The sequence below is a fragment of the Acipenser ruthenus genome, chromosome 3 (assembly GCF_902713425.1).
Source record: "Acipenser ruthenus chromosome 3, fAciRut3.2 maternal haplotype, whole genome shotgun sequence".
NCBI classification, from domain to species: Eukaryota; Metazoa; Chordata; class Actinopteri; order Acipenseriformes; family Acipenseridae; genus Acipenser; species Acipenser ruthenus.
The window spans coordinates 16,410,016-16,427,766 of NC_081191.1; the positions used below are offsets into that span (position 1 = coordinate 16,410,016).

The 17,751-nt window shown below is 36.1% G+C and overlaps 1 protein-coding gene across 3 annotated transcripts; it reads left to right on the forward strand.

Annotated features, from left to right (window-relative positions):
- The first annotated feature begins 11,434 nt into the window (after nucleotides 1-11,434).
- Nucleotides 11,435-17,751, forward strand: LOC117435232 (protein odd-skipped-related 2-like). Of its 3 annotated transcripts, none has more exons than XM_034058238.3 (4): nucleotides 11,435-11,715; nucleotides 15,168-15,880; nucleotides 16,733-16,832; nucleotides 17,196-17,751. In XM_034058238.3, the coding sequence occupies exons 2-4, from the start codon at nucleotides 15,228-15,230 to the stop codon at nucleotides 17,376-17,378; spliced, it is 936 nt and encodes a 311-aa protein (XP_033914129.1). In that variant the 5' UTR covers nucleotides 11,435-11,715; nucleotides 15,168-15,227; the 3' UTR covers nucleotides 17,379-17,751. The 3 variants fall into 3 exon arrangements, with proteins under 3 accessions (XP_033914129.1, XP_033914130.1, XP_058868598.1); XM_034058239.3 differs by having other exon boundaries at nucleotides 17,278-17,751; XM_059012615.1 differs by lacking the exon at nucleotides 11,435-11,715 and adding an exon at nucleotides 11,760-14,588.

The following is a 17,751-nucleotide window of genomic DNA, read 5'->3' on the forward strand; positions in this document are numbered from 1 at the left end:
TGGTTTTCAGATAAGTCCCCAAATTCTGGGCCGCTTGGTTTTCAGATTATGTCCCAAATTCTGGGCCGCTATAGTTTTTGATAACGTCCCAAATTCCGTGCACTCTGATAACGTCCCAAATTCTGGGCCGCTCTGGTTTTCAGATAAGGCCCCAATTTTTTGTCCGCTTTGCATTTTCGAATTCAGCCCAGTTTTTGGGATATTCTACTCAGCTGACAGCCGAGTTTCTAAGTCATGCATGCAGTTTACCGTAAACTGGATCGTGAATTCATTTAAAAGTAACCCTTAGTACATGAATCAAAGTTAATGTATTTTTTTACTCTCCCCAGAAAACATTATTTGTTATGAAGAAACAGAAATAAAATGTAAAATATATTTTTAAAAATATAATTAAAAACTATGAAGGTATGAAACAGAGACTAACAGAAGTACAGTGCCTATAGAAAGTCTACACCCGCTTGAACTTTTTTCACATTTTGTTGTGTCAGTGCCTCAGAGTTTCATGCATTTAAATGAGGATTTTTTTTCCACATATCTACACACCACACTCCACACTGTTAAGGGGAAAAAAAGTTTTTATTGAGAAAAAAATTATATATTAAAAATACAAAACTGAAAGATCATAAATGGATAAGTCTCCACCCCCCTGAGTTAATACCTGGTGGAAGCACCTTTGGCAGCAATTACAGCTGTGAGTCTGTTGGGATAGGTCTCTACAAACTTTGCACACCTAGATTTGGCAATATTTGACTATTCTTCTTTACAAAACTGTTCAAGCTCTGTCAAGTTCCTTGGGGAGCGTTGATGGACAGCAATCTTCAAGTCATGCCACAAATTTTCGATTGGATTTAGGTCAGGTCTCTGACTGGGCCACTCAAGGACATTTACGTTTTTGTTCCTTAGCCACTCCAGTGTAGCTTTGGCTGTGTGCTTTGGGTCGTTGTCATGCTGAAAGGTGAACTTCTGTCCCAGTTTCAGCTTTCTTGCAGAGGGCAACAGGTTTTCCTCAAGGACTTCTCTGTACTTTGCTCCATTCATTTTCCCTTCTATCCTGACAAGTGTCCCAGTCCCTGCCGATGAGAAACATCCCCATAACATGATGCTGCCACCACCATGCTTCACAGTAGGGATGGTGTTCTTTGGGTGATGCGCTGTGTTGGGTTTGCGCCAAACATAACGCTTTGCATTTAGGCCAAAAAGTTCAATTTTAGTTCCGTCAGACCACAAAACTTTTTGCCACATGGCTACAGAATCTCCTGAGTGTTATTTTGCATACTTCAAACAGGATTCAAGGTGGGCTTTCTTGAGTAATGGCTTCCTTCTTGCCACCCTACCATACAGACCAGATTTGTGGAGTGCTTGGGATATTTTTGTCACATGCACACTTTGACCAGTCTTGGCCATAAAAGCCTGTAGCTCTTGTAAAGTTGCCTTTGGCCTCTTGGTAGCCTCTCTGATCAGTCTCCTTCTTGCTCGGTCATCCAGTTTGGAGGGACGGTCTGATCTAGGCAGGGTCTTGGTGGTGCCATACACCTTCTGCTTCTTAATAATCGTCTTGACCGTGCTCCAAGGGATATTCAAGGCCTATGATATTTTTTTATACCTATCCCCTGATCTGTGCCTTTCAACAACTTTGTCCCGGAGTTCTTTTGAAAGCACCTTGGTGCTCATGGTTGAGCCTTTGCTTTGAAATGCACTACCCAGCAGAGGGACCCTACAGGAACTGCTGAATTTATCCTGAAATCATGTGAATCACTACAATTTAACACAGGTGGAGGCCACTTAACTTGGTGTGTGATTTTGAAGGCGATTGGTTACACCTGAGCTTGGATTGCTATTACAAGGGGGGTCAACACTTATCCAACCAAGCTATTTCAGTTTTATTTTTAATTCATTTTCTACAGATTTCTAGAATATTTTTTTTCACTTGGAAGTTGTGTGGTAGGAAGTGTAGATAAATGAGAAAAAAAAAAACTTTAATTTTAATTCCAGGCTATAAGGCAACAAAAGGTGAAAAATTTGAAAGGGGGTGTAGACTTTCTATAGGCACTGTATATGTATGTGTGTGTGTGTGTGTTGGACATCCTGTAAATAAATGGAAAACAAAGCTGTTCTTGATAAAAGCAATACCACTAAATGTATTTTTTCCTTAATCAGACACACGTTGTTCATTTTTCAGCATGGCTACAAAGCTTAAATAAATATGTGAAACATGTATTATAATACTCTATTTGTACATATAGTGTGTGTTTTCTATCGCAATTCAAACAAAATATCTATGTTTCGATGATTATTTAAAAGTGAAATTCACCTTTACAGTAGGATCAAAATGATCCTGCTATTTTGGAATAAAGTAATCCTGATCTCCTCTTTTTAAATTCTGAACCACCCAATTACAACATTTAATCGCGATTAAAAATGCGGTCGGATTACCAAAGTGAAATCTGGATCACAGGAATCCCAATCCATTTTGACAGTTTTAAAAACCCAATTTCACAATATAATCCCAATGAAATGCGGAAATCGGATTACCAAAGTTTTGAAAAACTGGCCCCAGGAGTCTCATCTTCCATGCTGAAAATGACTGCAATTGATGGTGAGCTGGTGACCAGCTAGTAAAAGTTAAGAGTTAAAACAAATGTTTACTGGCTTTCTACTGGGACCCTGTGAGGCGTGTGAGTAAAATAATGGAATTTCCAGACAAAAATATGTGAAACTAAAATGATGTTTTATTACGCGAAAAACTAAAAATTAACTGGTGTGAGGGACGGAGTGTTGGGTCAAACAAAAATAATATTCGTCCTTGTGGTTTCTCAGTCCTCTGTGGATCAGCCACCATACATAAAAAAGGCAAAAAAAGACAAACAGTTTAACAAAACAATACCACACCTCCCCGCTGCGGCACAAGCACTCCTTGCTTTTCTCCCTCCAGCCTCGTAACTCCGCCTGTATTTCAGAGGTACTGAAATGTTGGATTCCATTCTGAATGAGAAGTTGAATTAATTCTTGTGCATTTTGATATGAAACATGATCGATTACAATGAGAAACAAGAATTGAAAATACTAATGCAAAGTAGACACTTTGTGTGATCAGCCATAATTAATATTAGTGTATTAACCATGTATGCTAATAACGTTATCGTTGTTGTAATCGTTTGACCCCACCTCGACCTGTTCCAGCACTCTGATCATCTACACTGCCACACCCCCTCAACCTGTTCCAGCACTCTGATCATCTACACTGCCACCCCACCTCAACCTGTTCCAGCACTCTGATCATCTACATTGCCACCCCACCTCAACCTGTTCCAGCACTCTGATCATCTACACTGCCACCCAACCTCAACCTGTTCCAGCACTCTGATCATCTACACTGCCACCCCACCTCAACCTGTTCCAGCACTCTGATCATCTACACTGCCACCCAACCTCAACCTGTTCCAGCACTCTGATCATCTACACTGCCACCCCACCTCAACCTGTTCCAGCACTCTGATCATCTACACTGCCACCCCACCTCAACCTGTTCCAGCACTCTGATCATCTACACTGCCACACCCCCTCAACCTGTTCCAGCACTCTGATCATCTACACTGCCACCCAACCTCAACCTGTTCCAGCACTCTGATCATCTACACTGCCACCCCACCTCAACCTGTTCCAGCACTCTGATCATCTACACTGCCACCCCACCTCAACCTGTTACAGCACTCTGATCATCTACACTGCCACCCCACCTCAACCTGTTCCAGCACTCTGATCATCTACACTGCCACCCCACCTCAACCTGTTCCAGCACTCTGATCATCTACACTGCCACCCCACCTCAACCTGTTCCAGCACTCTGATCATCTACACTGCCACCCCACCTCAACCTGTTACAGCACTCTGATGATCTACACTGCCACCCCACCTCAACCTGTTCCAGCACTCTGATCATCTACACTGCCACCCCACCTCAACCTGTTCCAGCACCCTGATCATCTACACTGCCACCCCACCTCAACCTGTTCCAGCACTCTGATCATCTACACTGCCACACCCCCTCAACCTGTTCCAGCACCCTGATCATCTACACTGCCACCCCACCTCAATCCATGCACCGTGGACTGTGATGATTGTTGTTGTATTATTTTGGGAACCTTTTTGTTTGGGACTGCAGGACGCTGATGCCATTGCTGGTAGAGGGGATTGTTGTGAAATAAAACTGACTCATTGTAAATACACCTGCTGTTGTGGATGCTGTATCCTTACCCGCACCACTCGCATCCTGACACCATCCAGCAGTGATAGGGCATAAATGTTGTTTAGCTATGGCCAAAAGTTTTGCATCACCTAATAGAATTAACAGATTTTGCTTCATAAAGTCAAATACACCTGCTGTATAAGTTGTTACTTCTCATCTTATGTCGTATTCTAGTTGTACATATTTAAATATTATGTTTGCACTAACCTTGTATTGCCCTGTAACACCTGTAAGTCGTCTTGGATAAAGGCGTCGGCCAAATAAACTCAACATAATAATATTGAATTACATAGTGCGTTGTAGTTTTCCATATACAGTATTTAATGAAAAACTGTTAACGTGACATTTCGAAATCTATGAAATACTGTACTACTATTATGCCGGTAGGCTTCTCCAATATCATTTAGTAGTTTCTTTGATTACATGATGTTAATTAAAATATCTAAATTATGTTTTTTTGTTTTTTTTTTAATTGTCTCAATCCTAAAATTCAAGGTGATCCAGAACTATTGGCCACAGCTATACACTGTGTTGTATATCATTAAAGTAACCTCATCTCATGATGGCTTTTTGATTGGTTGAAAAATTTCCAATGTGATACATTTTAAATGTTTAAACGCGTTTTAATTGTAAAGTTTAACTGTTTAGGAAATAAAACCTAATCTAACATCCCTAGTAGACATAATTCTAACAAACTGACAGACTGACACATCACATGGCTAATATGCATCCAAATACATTTGATTTATGTCTTCATGTTTGGGGCATGCTAACTTGTCTTCAATTTTAATGTTACTAAGAAAAATACTGCTTCCATTCAATATCCTCACATCTTCCTTGCCCTGCCATTAATTGTGCTTGGACGGTCTCAATTTAGCTGTTGATCTTCTGTATTTATATAAAAACTTTGTTCCAGTCTCAATGCACAGAGCTCTGTTCGGGTTATTGGTCACATTGACTGTTCACTGACTATTGATTATTCCGCTGAATATTCTCCTAGCCATATTACAGTGATTTTATTTTTATGCCAGTATGTTTCATCATATTGTTTGAAAACATGATGGATATAGTTTGGTTTGAATTTTGAGTCCTTAGATTTTTGGCTGCAACCGATTTCCATCCACTGTCCCTGGTTCTACAGCTTTCATTGCACCTCTACTCTTGGGCTAGGTACACTGATCTTCTGGAACATAAGGTTGTAACCCTTCCAAAACGACCCTCCTTGCTGTGGAATATGACATCCAAGAACTGGAGACAAACAAGCCTTTTCTAGACTTCTGCAATCTTAACACTAAATGAAGATCAATGTCATCCAGTCATTGCATGGACAGAAATTGTTCTGAGCCACATGGTAAAGTGTTCTTTGCAGACCCATCCCTGTTTGTACTCATCATTCATAATTCATTAGCATGTAATTTGCCTGAATTTCTGACTTTTAAGTTGAATTCAAAGCTGTCTTGATGGGCCCCCATCACATTTTTCTTTCCAAACAAATCTTTTGTGTTTTAAATTCAGGTACATGGGTTGAACAGGAGAAGTTGGAATATCGTCTTTCTTAAACCCACTATCCAACATTCAGTTTTCTCAGATTGTTCGATCAGTCAGTGTAAATACACCACACCACAATCAGAGTGTAAATTGAGTGCATTTTCACTAAACCCTTAAGCATGATCCATTTTCAAAATTCTACTAGTCACCATAATTGGGGACAGCAACTCATTATTTGTTACCCATAATAACATACTAATTTAGAGTCAGTCTCTAATAAATTATAAGTCTTTGCACAGAAGGATAGATAACCTGTGGAAGCAATAATAATGCCTAGGAATCACATTGCTGTACACTGAAGTATAGTTTAAATTCCTCAATACAATGTCACTGCAAAATAGAAAATGTACATTAAACTGTCACAGAATTATATTGGTAGAAAGAGAACTTGCATTGTGTTTTTATGTTCCAAAAAGATAGATATATGAGAAAATCAAGTGTGCAACAATAACTGTTTCATTCCTATGAAATCTGTGCAACTCCAGCACTCATACATGCCCTGAACCCCAAATCACCTTGTGCTGCTAAACCTGCCCACAACTTCACCATCCCCTGCACTTCAGCAGGAGTTCTCTATTTCAATTTGTGTTTATGCTCTCTCTCTCTCTCCCTCTCTCCCCCCTCTCTCTCTCTGGTCTTTGTATGTCAGCCAGCATTGAACGTGGTTTCTAATTCAATTCATCGTTGTTGCCTTGCTTCACTTGGTCCTTTCCTGTTCAAGTAGTCCATGGCAGGTTGGTCGGCCCCTTGCGTCCTCATCACATGTGGTTCATGTATCACCAGCCACAAACGAGAGTCCATTGAGTTGGAATGACCCACCTCTTCACTGGTAATGATAAGAGTTCCATCTCTGTTTCTTTCCATTGGTGCAGAGGCTGCGGTTCCAAGACACGGTCAAATCTGTACCAGTCCCTGTGTAACAAAATAGTTAGGTCAAAAAAGCTAAGTTCAGAATCTAAAGTTGCTGTATCTGTAGCTTTAAATAAACGGAAACTATCTGGCTGTAAAAAAAAGTGTTTGAATACATAATACAAGGTTGTAGAAATATACAAACTGAAATGTAATAATTGTATTACTATCAACTATTTTCCAGACTTTTTTTCAGGAAGTAAAACCCCCAAAATGCAACAAATTGGAAGTAATTATTGGTGGTCCAGGGTATGCTTAGATTATCAGAAGCACTAAATAGTTATTAAAACAGATTTTAAATATTTTTACATTAACTTGTTTTTGTTTAAGAGTGAAACCAAATAATTTTAAATAAGACTTTTTGCACAATAAATAGTGGTTCTCTTAATCATTGGCACACAAAAAAAAAATGTATTGATGATTTTTCAATTCTGCATCAGGCTTTTTAGACCATGTTCTGTATCTTAACAGTGAAATAAGTCTTGGGTCCACGTTCACCAACTACTTCCAGGCATCAGTTACAATGCTACAGTAAATTCACTTCAATTATATTATACTGAAAGAAAATACAACGTTTGGCTCATTTTAATTTCTGTCAACCCGTTCTGTCCTGAAATACACATATTATTATTATTATTATTATTATTTATCATACGTTTCGGTGTAAAAGAAATCATGATGAACACGCTGTAAGTTAAAGAATCCATTGGCTGCTGTAAAGTTGTAAAAATGTGTTTATCAAATAATTTTGAAAAAAATACACATTATTTTGGTTCGACCATAAATAAATAAATAAATAAACATACCCCGATTAAGGTCAAATCGTCTTGTAATAAAAAAGACTGTTAAATGCAAAAGACAGCAGCATTTTAGTATTTGTACGTTCTGCTTTTTGTCATTGTGTTCAAGATGTTAGTACACTTGAATATGATTTATTTTTCTTCTTTTAAATACATTTGTACATCGCTGGAATCGTGTGTGTGATCTTATTGTGTGGGGATAATGACTGTGCAGCTATTGCTATCATAGTGTAATATGCTACTAAATGAAAGGCAATAATGGAATGTTATTTATTTTTACAAGCGATTCTGCAACACCGCACAAACATAAAAAATGGACATTGTGCAAAGCAACCGGTACCGATATGTTTGTTATGTTTGATATAGTCTATAATACAAAAAGAAAGTCCATGTTTCTATTTTGACATCAAAATTAAAAAATAAAAACATTTTTACGAAAATACATAATCATATTTAATATAACGCCATATTTATAAGAACAATTACAAACATTATTGTTGCTATAGAACATATTAAAATAAATACAATCTAACCATTATTCCTGAAGGATTGGAAATACGTCTTCTGGTATATTTGTGTGTGTGTGTGTGTGTGTGTGTGTGTGTGTGTGTGTGTGTGTGTGTACAGTTGAGGTTTACATATCCTAATGTAAATTTGTAATTTCTCGAAAACAAATAATTATAGGAAAAATCTTTTGCAGCAAAAGTTTTGCTTTTGTAGATGAGGAAAAAAAGTTAAAAATAATAAATGTCTACAATTATTTATTTAGTAGGTATGGTGTTTTCTTTGCACGCCTCACCAGACTTTCTCCAAACGTAACGACCATCAGCGTGATCAAATAGCTCGATTTTTGTTTAATCACTCTACAAAACCTTTGGACATAACTCCTATCCATCATTCAAATGCCGTTTTGCAAAGTTTAAGTGATTGTCCTTGTGACGTTTTCCTTGGCCTGCGGCCATTGAGACCTTCACCATGCAATCCTCGAGCGGTTGGAATGGAAACCCCAGTCCCATTGGGGTATGTAAACTTTTGACTTCAATTGTGTGTGTGTGTAAAATAAAATTTAATTCAAGAGTGGGTTATATTTACAATTTGATTCGTACAACAATAACTGTTTTTTTCACTATAAAAGTGAAAGCCCATACTGTTTATAGCATCTCGCAGTATAATACCATTATTAATATTAAATACGGAAATTTCTTTAAACTGAAGTCTTAAAAAAAAAAAAACGTGCTCAACTACCACTTGTAAACGCCAAATGTGTATTTACCAAACATCATATTCTACTGAATTCTGAATGAACATATATTAAAACCAGTTGAGAAACATAATTACAGTACCAGTGGCAGCTCAGAGTACTGTGATGTTCTAAATAAACCACAAGGCGGCGCTGCAGACTTGATTTAACAGAATATCATTGAACTTGTACATAAAGTATGCCAATACAGCCAGCCTTTTGAGCTGTCTCGGTCCATTCCTTTCGGTTTTCAAATACATTCGATTAGTCGGTTTTTAGTGACAAATTACAATACGTAAGATATTTTCATTCGATTTAATTATTGTTTAAAACTGTACAAGGCGTTTTAAACGAAGACAACTAAAACAGTTCATTTAGCATTCGAATTTATTGCAACTATTAAGCTGTTAAATCGAATTTGTTTTTCCTTGGATTGATTTTTAGTCTTTTTTTATTTATTTATGCAATGCGGATAATCATGAGTTTGCTAGCCGGGCTGATTTTAATTTTATGATCTGTTTATTTAGCACGAATCTCTTTTTTATTATTATTATTTCACTTATTTTCACTCCTATGCAAGACCCATACAAACCACAAAACATACATTTTATTGTATTTTTAAAAAAAGCTTTTATTGAGTAATAACTTTCTCAAGTGCATAGTTTTATATGACAACCATACTAATAGTGTGATTACATATATTTAAAAGAAACAAAGTAGACGAATCTGGCGTAAATTAAGATTTAATAACTATGGTTTGGAAAAATAAATATATTTTAAAAAAATAGCAAATGTTGCACTAGAACAGACCATTTTAAACCCTTGATAACATCTCTCCAGTGCGTGGTAAAGTCGATAAAATGTTGTTTAATAAAACGGTAGAAATCACTCGCCGCCGCCTCAGCGAGGAATAGGGTAGTTCTTTATTTTCCAAGAAACGTTGGTTTTTAAATTGATGCTGTTAATATAACAAGTTATGTAGCCGTTTTTTTCTTTTTTCTGTATCCTATTTAATTGAACAATTTTTTTTTTTAAAGAACAATAATGATTAAACGCTATTTTACAAAAGTCGGTTTGCTACTAAATTATCAATAAAACGTGTTTAGTTAGCTTTTACAAAGTGTAGTGCGCCGTATTTGTTTAACAGGTCTATACTGAAAATGTTGATAAATAAATAGGCAAGCTAATAATAATACATAATATATGAATGAATATGAAGTTCTTGTCTAAGATTAGTCTGGAATATGTACACTTTACCCTGTTTTCCTTTAAGGAAGACGTCAAGTAATTTAGTTGTGAGTCGTTTATTCAGCACCTGTTGCATATTAACTTTTCCCAGTCAGTTTTAAACATGCAATGGAAAGTTTGTATTAATGTACGGTATTTCTCTGTGTTTTTTTTCCTGGAGCTAAATTATATATATATATATATATATATATATATATATATATATATATATATATATATATATATATATATATATATATTCTGACATATTGTCAAATATATTTTAGATTTCTAAGGTTATAGATAGGCAGTTCAAAGTAGGCTAATAGATTAAAAAAAAAAAAAAAAAACATAAAAAATGATGAAATATAACAACCATATTAACATTGTTTTAATTGTGTGTGGATTTTAGCCTATACTTTAAAATGTGTCGATAGACGACCGGTTCTTTATTAGCATATTAGCAGTCATTTCTTGTAACAAAACACTTAATTCTAAACAGTATCATCATCATCATCGTCGTCATCATCATTATTATTATTAATAATAATAATAATAATAATAATAATAATAATAATAATAATAATAATAATAATAATAATAATAATAACTTAACCACACTATTCACAAATAAACAAATAAATTCCTATGCGTCAAATAGTGCAGAAAATGTAATGATGTGTACTTGCATCTGACGTTATCTTGCAGACCACACTTTGTCGAAGCAGGCCAATTTTTCCAAATACTGTGAATTATTGTTACAAGTTAAATATTTACATAAAAAAGTTCGTAAAAATGTCCCATGTGATATGTAAAATCTAAATCTATAAACGCACAAAGTGAAGCCTATAGCCCATATGTAAAATAAAGCGTTTAAAACAGTGGTGCTGGAAGCGCTAAATCCCAGCTCCATCACTGAAAGCACTTTTCACTCCACTTTCCTTTAAAGGCTCTTTTTTTCCTCTCCTCGTGCAAATGGGCTTATATATATATTGGTATGACTGGATGTCATACAGTACGCTAAACCTTATTGTTTATTTTATTATTGCATTTTGTGGTGGTTTAAAAACGATGCCTTATAAAAAAAAATAATAATAATAACACACCCCAATACGTAACATAATTAAGCGTTAACATAATAGAAAATGACACACAATACATGCTATTGTTTTTCAGTTTGTTCATAGATGAGTCCGTCCTGTCTAAGTACATCGGAGTAGAAATGTATATCATTTTTATTGGAAGTGTAACTTTTAGAATAATATCACTTCCTTGACAAAACTTATAATTTGGGCTGCATGTAATGAAGGAGGGTGGGGGCGGGAATGCCTTTTAAAACCGTAGCTGTTATTCAAACACAAATAAACACATTAGAACATTGGAGTTAATAATACACAGAAGGCGTGTCTAAGGGCGGGGTCTGTTCCACTGCCCAAAGCACTGAAAAGTAGAGGACCTGACACACACAACTCAGACTCAAGTCTAACTTCAGCTCAGAGAGCACGGGACAAACTTCAGCGTTCGCATTCAGACACGAGCGAACTTAGGACTTCTTAAACTTCAACCAACCTAACTGTTTCATCTGCAAGAAATACTTTTTTTTTTAACGCAAAATCATGAATTATAAAAGAAAAACTTGGAAAAGTTTTGCTGACGTTTGACTGGAGTTCCCTGCTAACAGACACTGGATTAATGAAGTTCTGTAGAAATCACTGCTAGTGACCTTTGGCAGCCTGTATCTTGGGGTAAGGTTTTGTAGTCTGTGCAATAGTGCAGTGCTCTGAACAGAAATGTTTTCCGATACGTTAAAACATAGAACCTCGGGCGTTTTGAAAGCAGTAACATGTATGTAAATACAGCATATAACTCGTGTTTTTGAAATCATGGAGTGTATGTGTTAAGAGTTGAAATGTCTGCAAACGTGCAAAATCACTTTATGGCATATAGCCAACATGATATAACATGCTGCTATTATGGGACATTCGCATAGGCTATCGAAGTTATTTTCAAACTGCATTATGTAGCGGCATAACTTTCATGTAATGCATTGTCAATATTATTCTTATTTTTTTAAAAAGAACATAATACCTATTGACTCAATGTGAGAACAGCACTCCTGCCATGTTTGGATTCAGACGCGTCAATTGTTTATGAGTTGCTACCGTGCCCCGCATCCAAAGCTGTCAATCCAGCACTTTACTAAGAACGAAAGGGAGGATGTTAATTCCACTCAAGGGACCGTAACAATATCACTTTACTTAACTAACTGTTAAGTAATAGGAAAGACAAACTAACAACTAAACACGGGGAGAATGGGCCAAGGTTGTATTTTAAAGAAGGAAAAGGCTTTCCTGCAATTCAAACCACTTGTTTTAAAGAACACGTGCAAAACATTGATGCACATAGTCAGGACGTGTTCTTCAGCTTGAGGTCTTTGAGACATTTAGAAGTTTATAATTTACTGCAAGACGTATTTATTATAATAATACAAAAAAATAGTAATAATAACAATAATATAAAAACAAAAGCGTACCACAGGGAGTTTGCAAAAACAGAAAATTGTAGCCTATGTCTAAAAGAAAATGCAGCTGGTTAAAAAATAAAGAAAAAAAGAGCAGACATTTAGGAATTGTTGTTTATACGATTAATTAGGCCCACAACAGCAAAGACTGCAAAAATAAAATATGATATATAGAGATTTGAATTTAAGAACAGCATTTCTACCAAAGGTACTGCGGCTACTGGCCTTAAGCATTGTTTGAGAAAGAGTTGCAAATAGAGAATCTAATTCGCCTGAAACATCTGTCAGAACTTGTGCTTTTTAATGAATAGTTTTTAGTTTTTAAGTTTAGCTAGAATATTAAGTCACTAAAATGCGTTATATACCTGCATACCCCGTTTATAATCGCCATGTACGCCCGTTTCATGATATTTTTGTTATTTGTATTAGTTGGATATTTATATAAAAATGTTATGTGCAGTGAAATAGTTATTGAAATGTCATATTTACAGCACACGTGAATCAAATTATTATGTTTTATTGACATACATGAGATGGGAGCTGTCAACTAGCCTTCAACTTGAAAATACCAAAAATAAAAATACATTTTAAAAAGCTTTAGCCTAATATATGATTTAAAAAAGTTAATAAGCAAATTTAGGTATTTTTCGTATATTAAAACCAACTATTCTAAAAACGAATTCCATTCTGTTAGGGACATGTCGAATACAACATTACAAAGTTGTCACTGGAGTTAACCAGGCACTGAGCGTAATGGTGAGGACACATGAAGCGAGTTGGTGGGAAAGTTCCCTCCAGTTTTACGTTGTATTTTCGCTCCAGTTAACTTGAGCACAGTCCGCTGACAGTCACACAGTCCTCATTATCTCACTTCAGTGGAACTCGGGTAAATCCCAGTTTCACCATTGAGACAACACGAGAGAAATCCTGCAATTCCTTTCCGCTTTATGTGTTTCTTTACTATTCGTATATACAATCCTAACAATCTGCATTCACAAAATACAGAGTGGTAATGAACAAGCACAGATATACGGTAGATGTAATATAACATAACCTTATCACAATACAATTCAGCAGCAGTGTGCTCTTGTTAATATACTATAGAGAAATACTCGTTAAACTTAAATAACGTCCATAAATGTACTAAGCGATATTTTGAAATATTTTGTATTCGGCTTTTTATACGTAGGTCTGTTGTTGAAATGTTATATTGTAGAATTATATTATCAATATTTACTTCGGAATTCAACTCTGAGATATAGTCTAAAAGCACTTTCTTTTTTAGTTGAGTTATAATCCCTGACATTGAAATAAAAAAATGACCTGTTTCAAGTAGGCTATATTGTTTATAGGACTAAACAAATAAAATATAACAAATACACTACTTTTCAGTAGGCCCAATACAACTGTATTTGATTCATCAATTAGCTGTTTCTCTTATTAATTTATTTTCAGAAGCCCGAATATTCTCCTTTTATTATTTTTGGGATATGTAAGCGCATTGTCAATAAAACGTTATTCCAGTCAACAGTAATGTAATTTAAATAGTATAACTTTATAGGGATGTCATATGTATTTTACTACAATTTAAAGTTATAACATCGTAAATAAAATGCAAAAAAAAAAAAAAAAAAAAAAAAAGAGACGGATGCGAAGCGCAGAACAAAAATACATTTCCTCCTGGGAATCTATCGAGGCTTCACTGCGCTATTGTTTTTAGTTGAGCTATCTTTTTCGGGGGAAAGGTTATGCGTATCTTTAATTAACCCACCTGGAATGGGTCCGAAGGTGGGTGAATTTATTCAGAGCCTGTCGTGCTGGAAAGGTGTCGCGCTTAAATTATCTTGACGAATTAGATCATGTTGAAGAAAGAAAAATAAGCACCAAAGCGTCAGAATAAACTTCCCTGCTTAGACAACCCCTCCACCCTGTCTCCAAACACAATCTCCCTAATTAATTATACCTGCAGATCTTAACAACACCCCCTCCCGTTCTAAAAGAAATAATCAACAAACTCGTGTCATAAGGTGAAGATTCTCTCTCCATCAGCGGTCACTTCTGAAGTCCCCAAACAGACATAAAGAAATACGCATATAGGTGAGCACTGCAAATTAAAAAAGATAAAGATGGTCGATCTGCGGGTATATCAGAAAATAATTTAAACATCATTGTGCTCCGTTGTTTGCGTTCCTTGATTTAAAATGAAATTAGGGGCAGACATTATTTGTTTATGCGGTTTAACATTGGCTATTAGAGACACCTTGCTAAATTAGATTTGTGAGGCATTCATTTTGATTCAGAGTAGGGTTAGCTTGGTCATTTTAAGTTACCATTTATATTTGCTGCTTTATTTTGATCAGGCTGGCATTGATTTTGTCTCATGATCTAATCCTAGTTGGATTAATCTGAAGGATGAATGTGTCTATTCATTTCTTGGGGTTAGGTGGACATAATATTGTAAAATAGCATAGCTCAGGCTTTTACTTACGACAGATTCTTTTTTAGCCAATTAATTATTGGTATTTGTTATTGGTTTAATTTGTGTTTTCATTCTAAAGCCCACAAAAAAAAAAAAAACATAAGCGGTAAGGCATTCCAGAATTGTCACAGAAGACTTATTGCAAGTATTTAAATGTTGAAATAAATGAAAACTATTTTATGTCTCTCTTTTTTTAGGAACTAGTTGAGGAATCTATCGAGTTCTATTGAGGCCTTCCGTTAGCGTCCAAAGTGAAGATGGGAAGTAAAGCACTGCCCGCTCCAATCCCTCTGCATCCGTCCATTCAGCTGACCAACTACTCTTTCCTCCAAGCAGTCAACACCTTTCCGGCTGCAGTGGATCACCTGCAGGGCTTGTATGGACTGAGCGCAGTGCAGACCATGCACATGAACCACTGGACACTGGGCTACCCCAATGTGCAAGGCCTCAGGTCTACAATCACCGAAATGGCTGCTGCTCAGGGCTTGGCAGACACCAGGTTTTCTTTCCCCGCTTTACCCTTCGCAGCACACCTTTTCCATCCAAAGCAAGGCACCATATCTCATGTACTCCCAGCCCTACACAAAGACAGGCCAAGGTTTGACTTTGCCAACCTTGCAATTGCTGCCACACAGGAGGACCCGCCAAAGCCTAGAGACCTTTCAAAACTGAGCCCGGGGCTGGGGAGCCCCAGCTCGGAGATAAACAAACTTTCCCTGGATCGGAAACCCACTAGAGGGAGGCTGCCTTCCAAGACTAAGAAAGAATTTATCTGCAAGTTTTGTGGCAGACATTTTACCAAGTCATATAACCTGCTCATCCACGAAAGAACCCACACTGATGAACGGCCATACACCTGTGATATTTGCCACAAGGCCTTCAGAAGACAAGACCATCTTAGGGACCACAGGTAGGAACCCTAGGAATGCCTACATTTCTTTCCACGATATATTGTGAACAGTAGAGGGAAATGTATGTAGTTTTAGTTGAGGGAACATATAATCTGACAGAATAAACAACTAATATACTCTTTGCTTATTATTGAAACCCACATCAGGCCTCACTTAAAAAATGCACTGAATTTAATGTAGCAACATTAATAAAACTTCTACATCGTGTTATATGTACACAGATGTTTTGCATTTATTTTGTAATATAGTTACCATCAACCCATGATACAAATTAATTATATCCTTAGTGGCTAATGTTAGGGAACCATTTTTTTTAATTCACACCATTCCCATTTAGGGGTTCAGTATAATGTAGCATATCTTTGTATTTTTATTGTAATTTTTAATGATGCACCTGTTAAAATTCTTAGTTATTTATTTATGTGGTGTTGATTAAAGGAGAATTATCTCACTCTCGCCCTGTTTGCCAGTTTTAATGTGTAATTACTAGATATGACAGAAGAACATCTTGTACATCTTGTGAAGCACATCAAACAACATAAACTTGATGAGATGAAATGTATTAAACGCTTGAGAAATTTAAGCTCTCCTGTAGACAATGCATTTTTTTCTATTTGCAGTGCATTGAAATGTGTGTGCAGTATTGTGTCTTTTCCAAGAGGGCGCTGAAGGTTTTGTTAATGCCTATTGCAACACATAAGTTATTATAACAAAATAACAGTTATGTTCAACATTGTAAATGACTGTTTATTGTAAGTCATTAAAAGATTAGAGGATAAACTATAGTAAACATGGGCTTACAGTACGGTTAATGCACTTCCACTAAACCAAATCCATGTATTGATTTTCAGATATATCCATTCCAAAGAAAAACCATTCAAATGCCAGGAATGTGGGAAAGGATTTTGTCAATCGAGGACTTTAGCTGTGCACAAAACATTACACATGCAGGTAAGTTCTTAACAGGTTTAAAATTATCATAAGCAAACGATTGATTACAATTGATTATTGTACCGTAATTACATTTTTTTGACGTCCGTTTAATATAATGAGCATGATCGACTGTGTAATGCTGTGCAAAAGTACTATAGCCTGTAGTATTTTTTTAGTTCTGGCTGTAGTTAGTGTTGTTTATATGGAGAATGCAGAATTGTTTTGGCGTTTAAATAAACGGACATAGCCTGTGCAGTAATTGCAATATAATGAGAAACATTTATATTAAATGAAAAATAAATAAATACATTTAAATTAAAAACAAAAAATAGAATACGTTTTGTAAAGGATTAATCCTTTGCTTGCTTCAAATCTAAACAGGAATCACCTCACAAATGCCCAACATGCGGAAGAACCTTTAATCAAAGAAGTAACCTGAAAACTCACCTTCTTACCCATACAGACATCAAGCCCTTCAACTGTGAGCAGTGCGGGAAGGTGTTCCGGCGCAACTGTGACCTGCGGCGGCACAGCCTGACACATACGCCCCAACAGGGCTACTAGCCGCTAGCTACTTGGGCCTAAACTTTCCTAAAAACTTTATCTAACAACAGACTCTCGGAATTTATAGCAATAACGGACTTTCTGACTTGTAAAACACAAACTGCGGGAAAAAAAAACAAAAAAAAAAAAACGCCTTCTCATTAATTGTGTATATAGTGGCTCGTATGCTGAGCTTTTGTAAATACTGTTTTTGTACTGTCCTTTTTTGGATACAAATTGTAAAAGTTTTGTAATTTGAAAATATGTTTAAACAAATTGTATTTTAGAAATAAAATATGTTTACTATTCACATTTTATTACGTTGTTTTTCATTTTCTGTTTATGTTTTGAAAAGGAAGCTGGTAGTCAATAAAGAAGGCACGCTTAAAGTGGA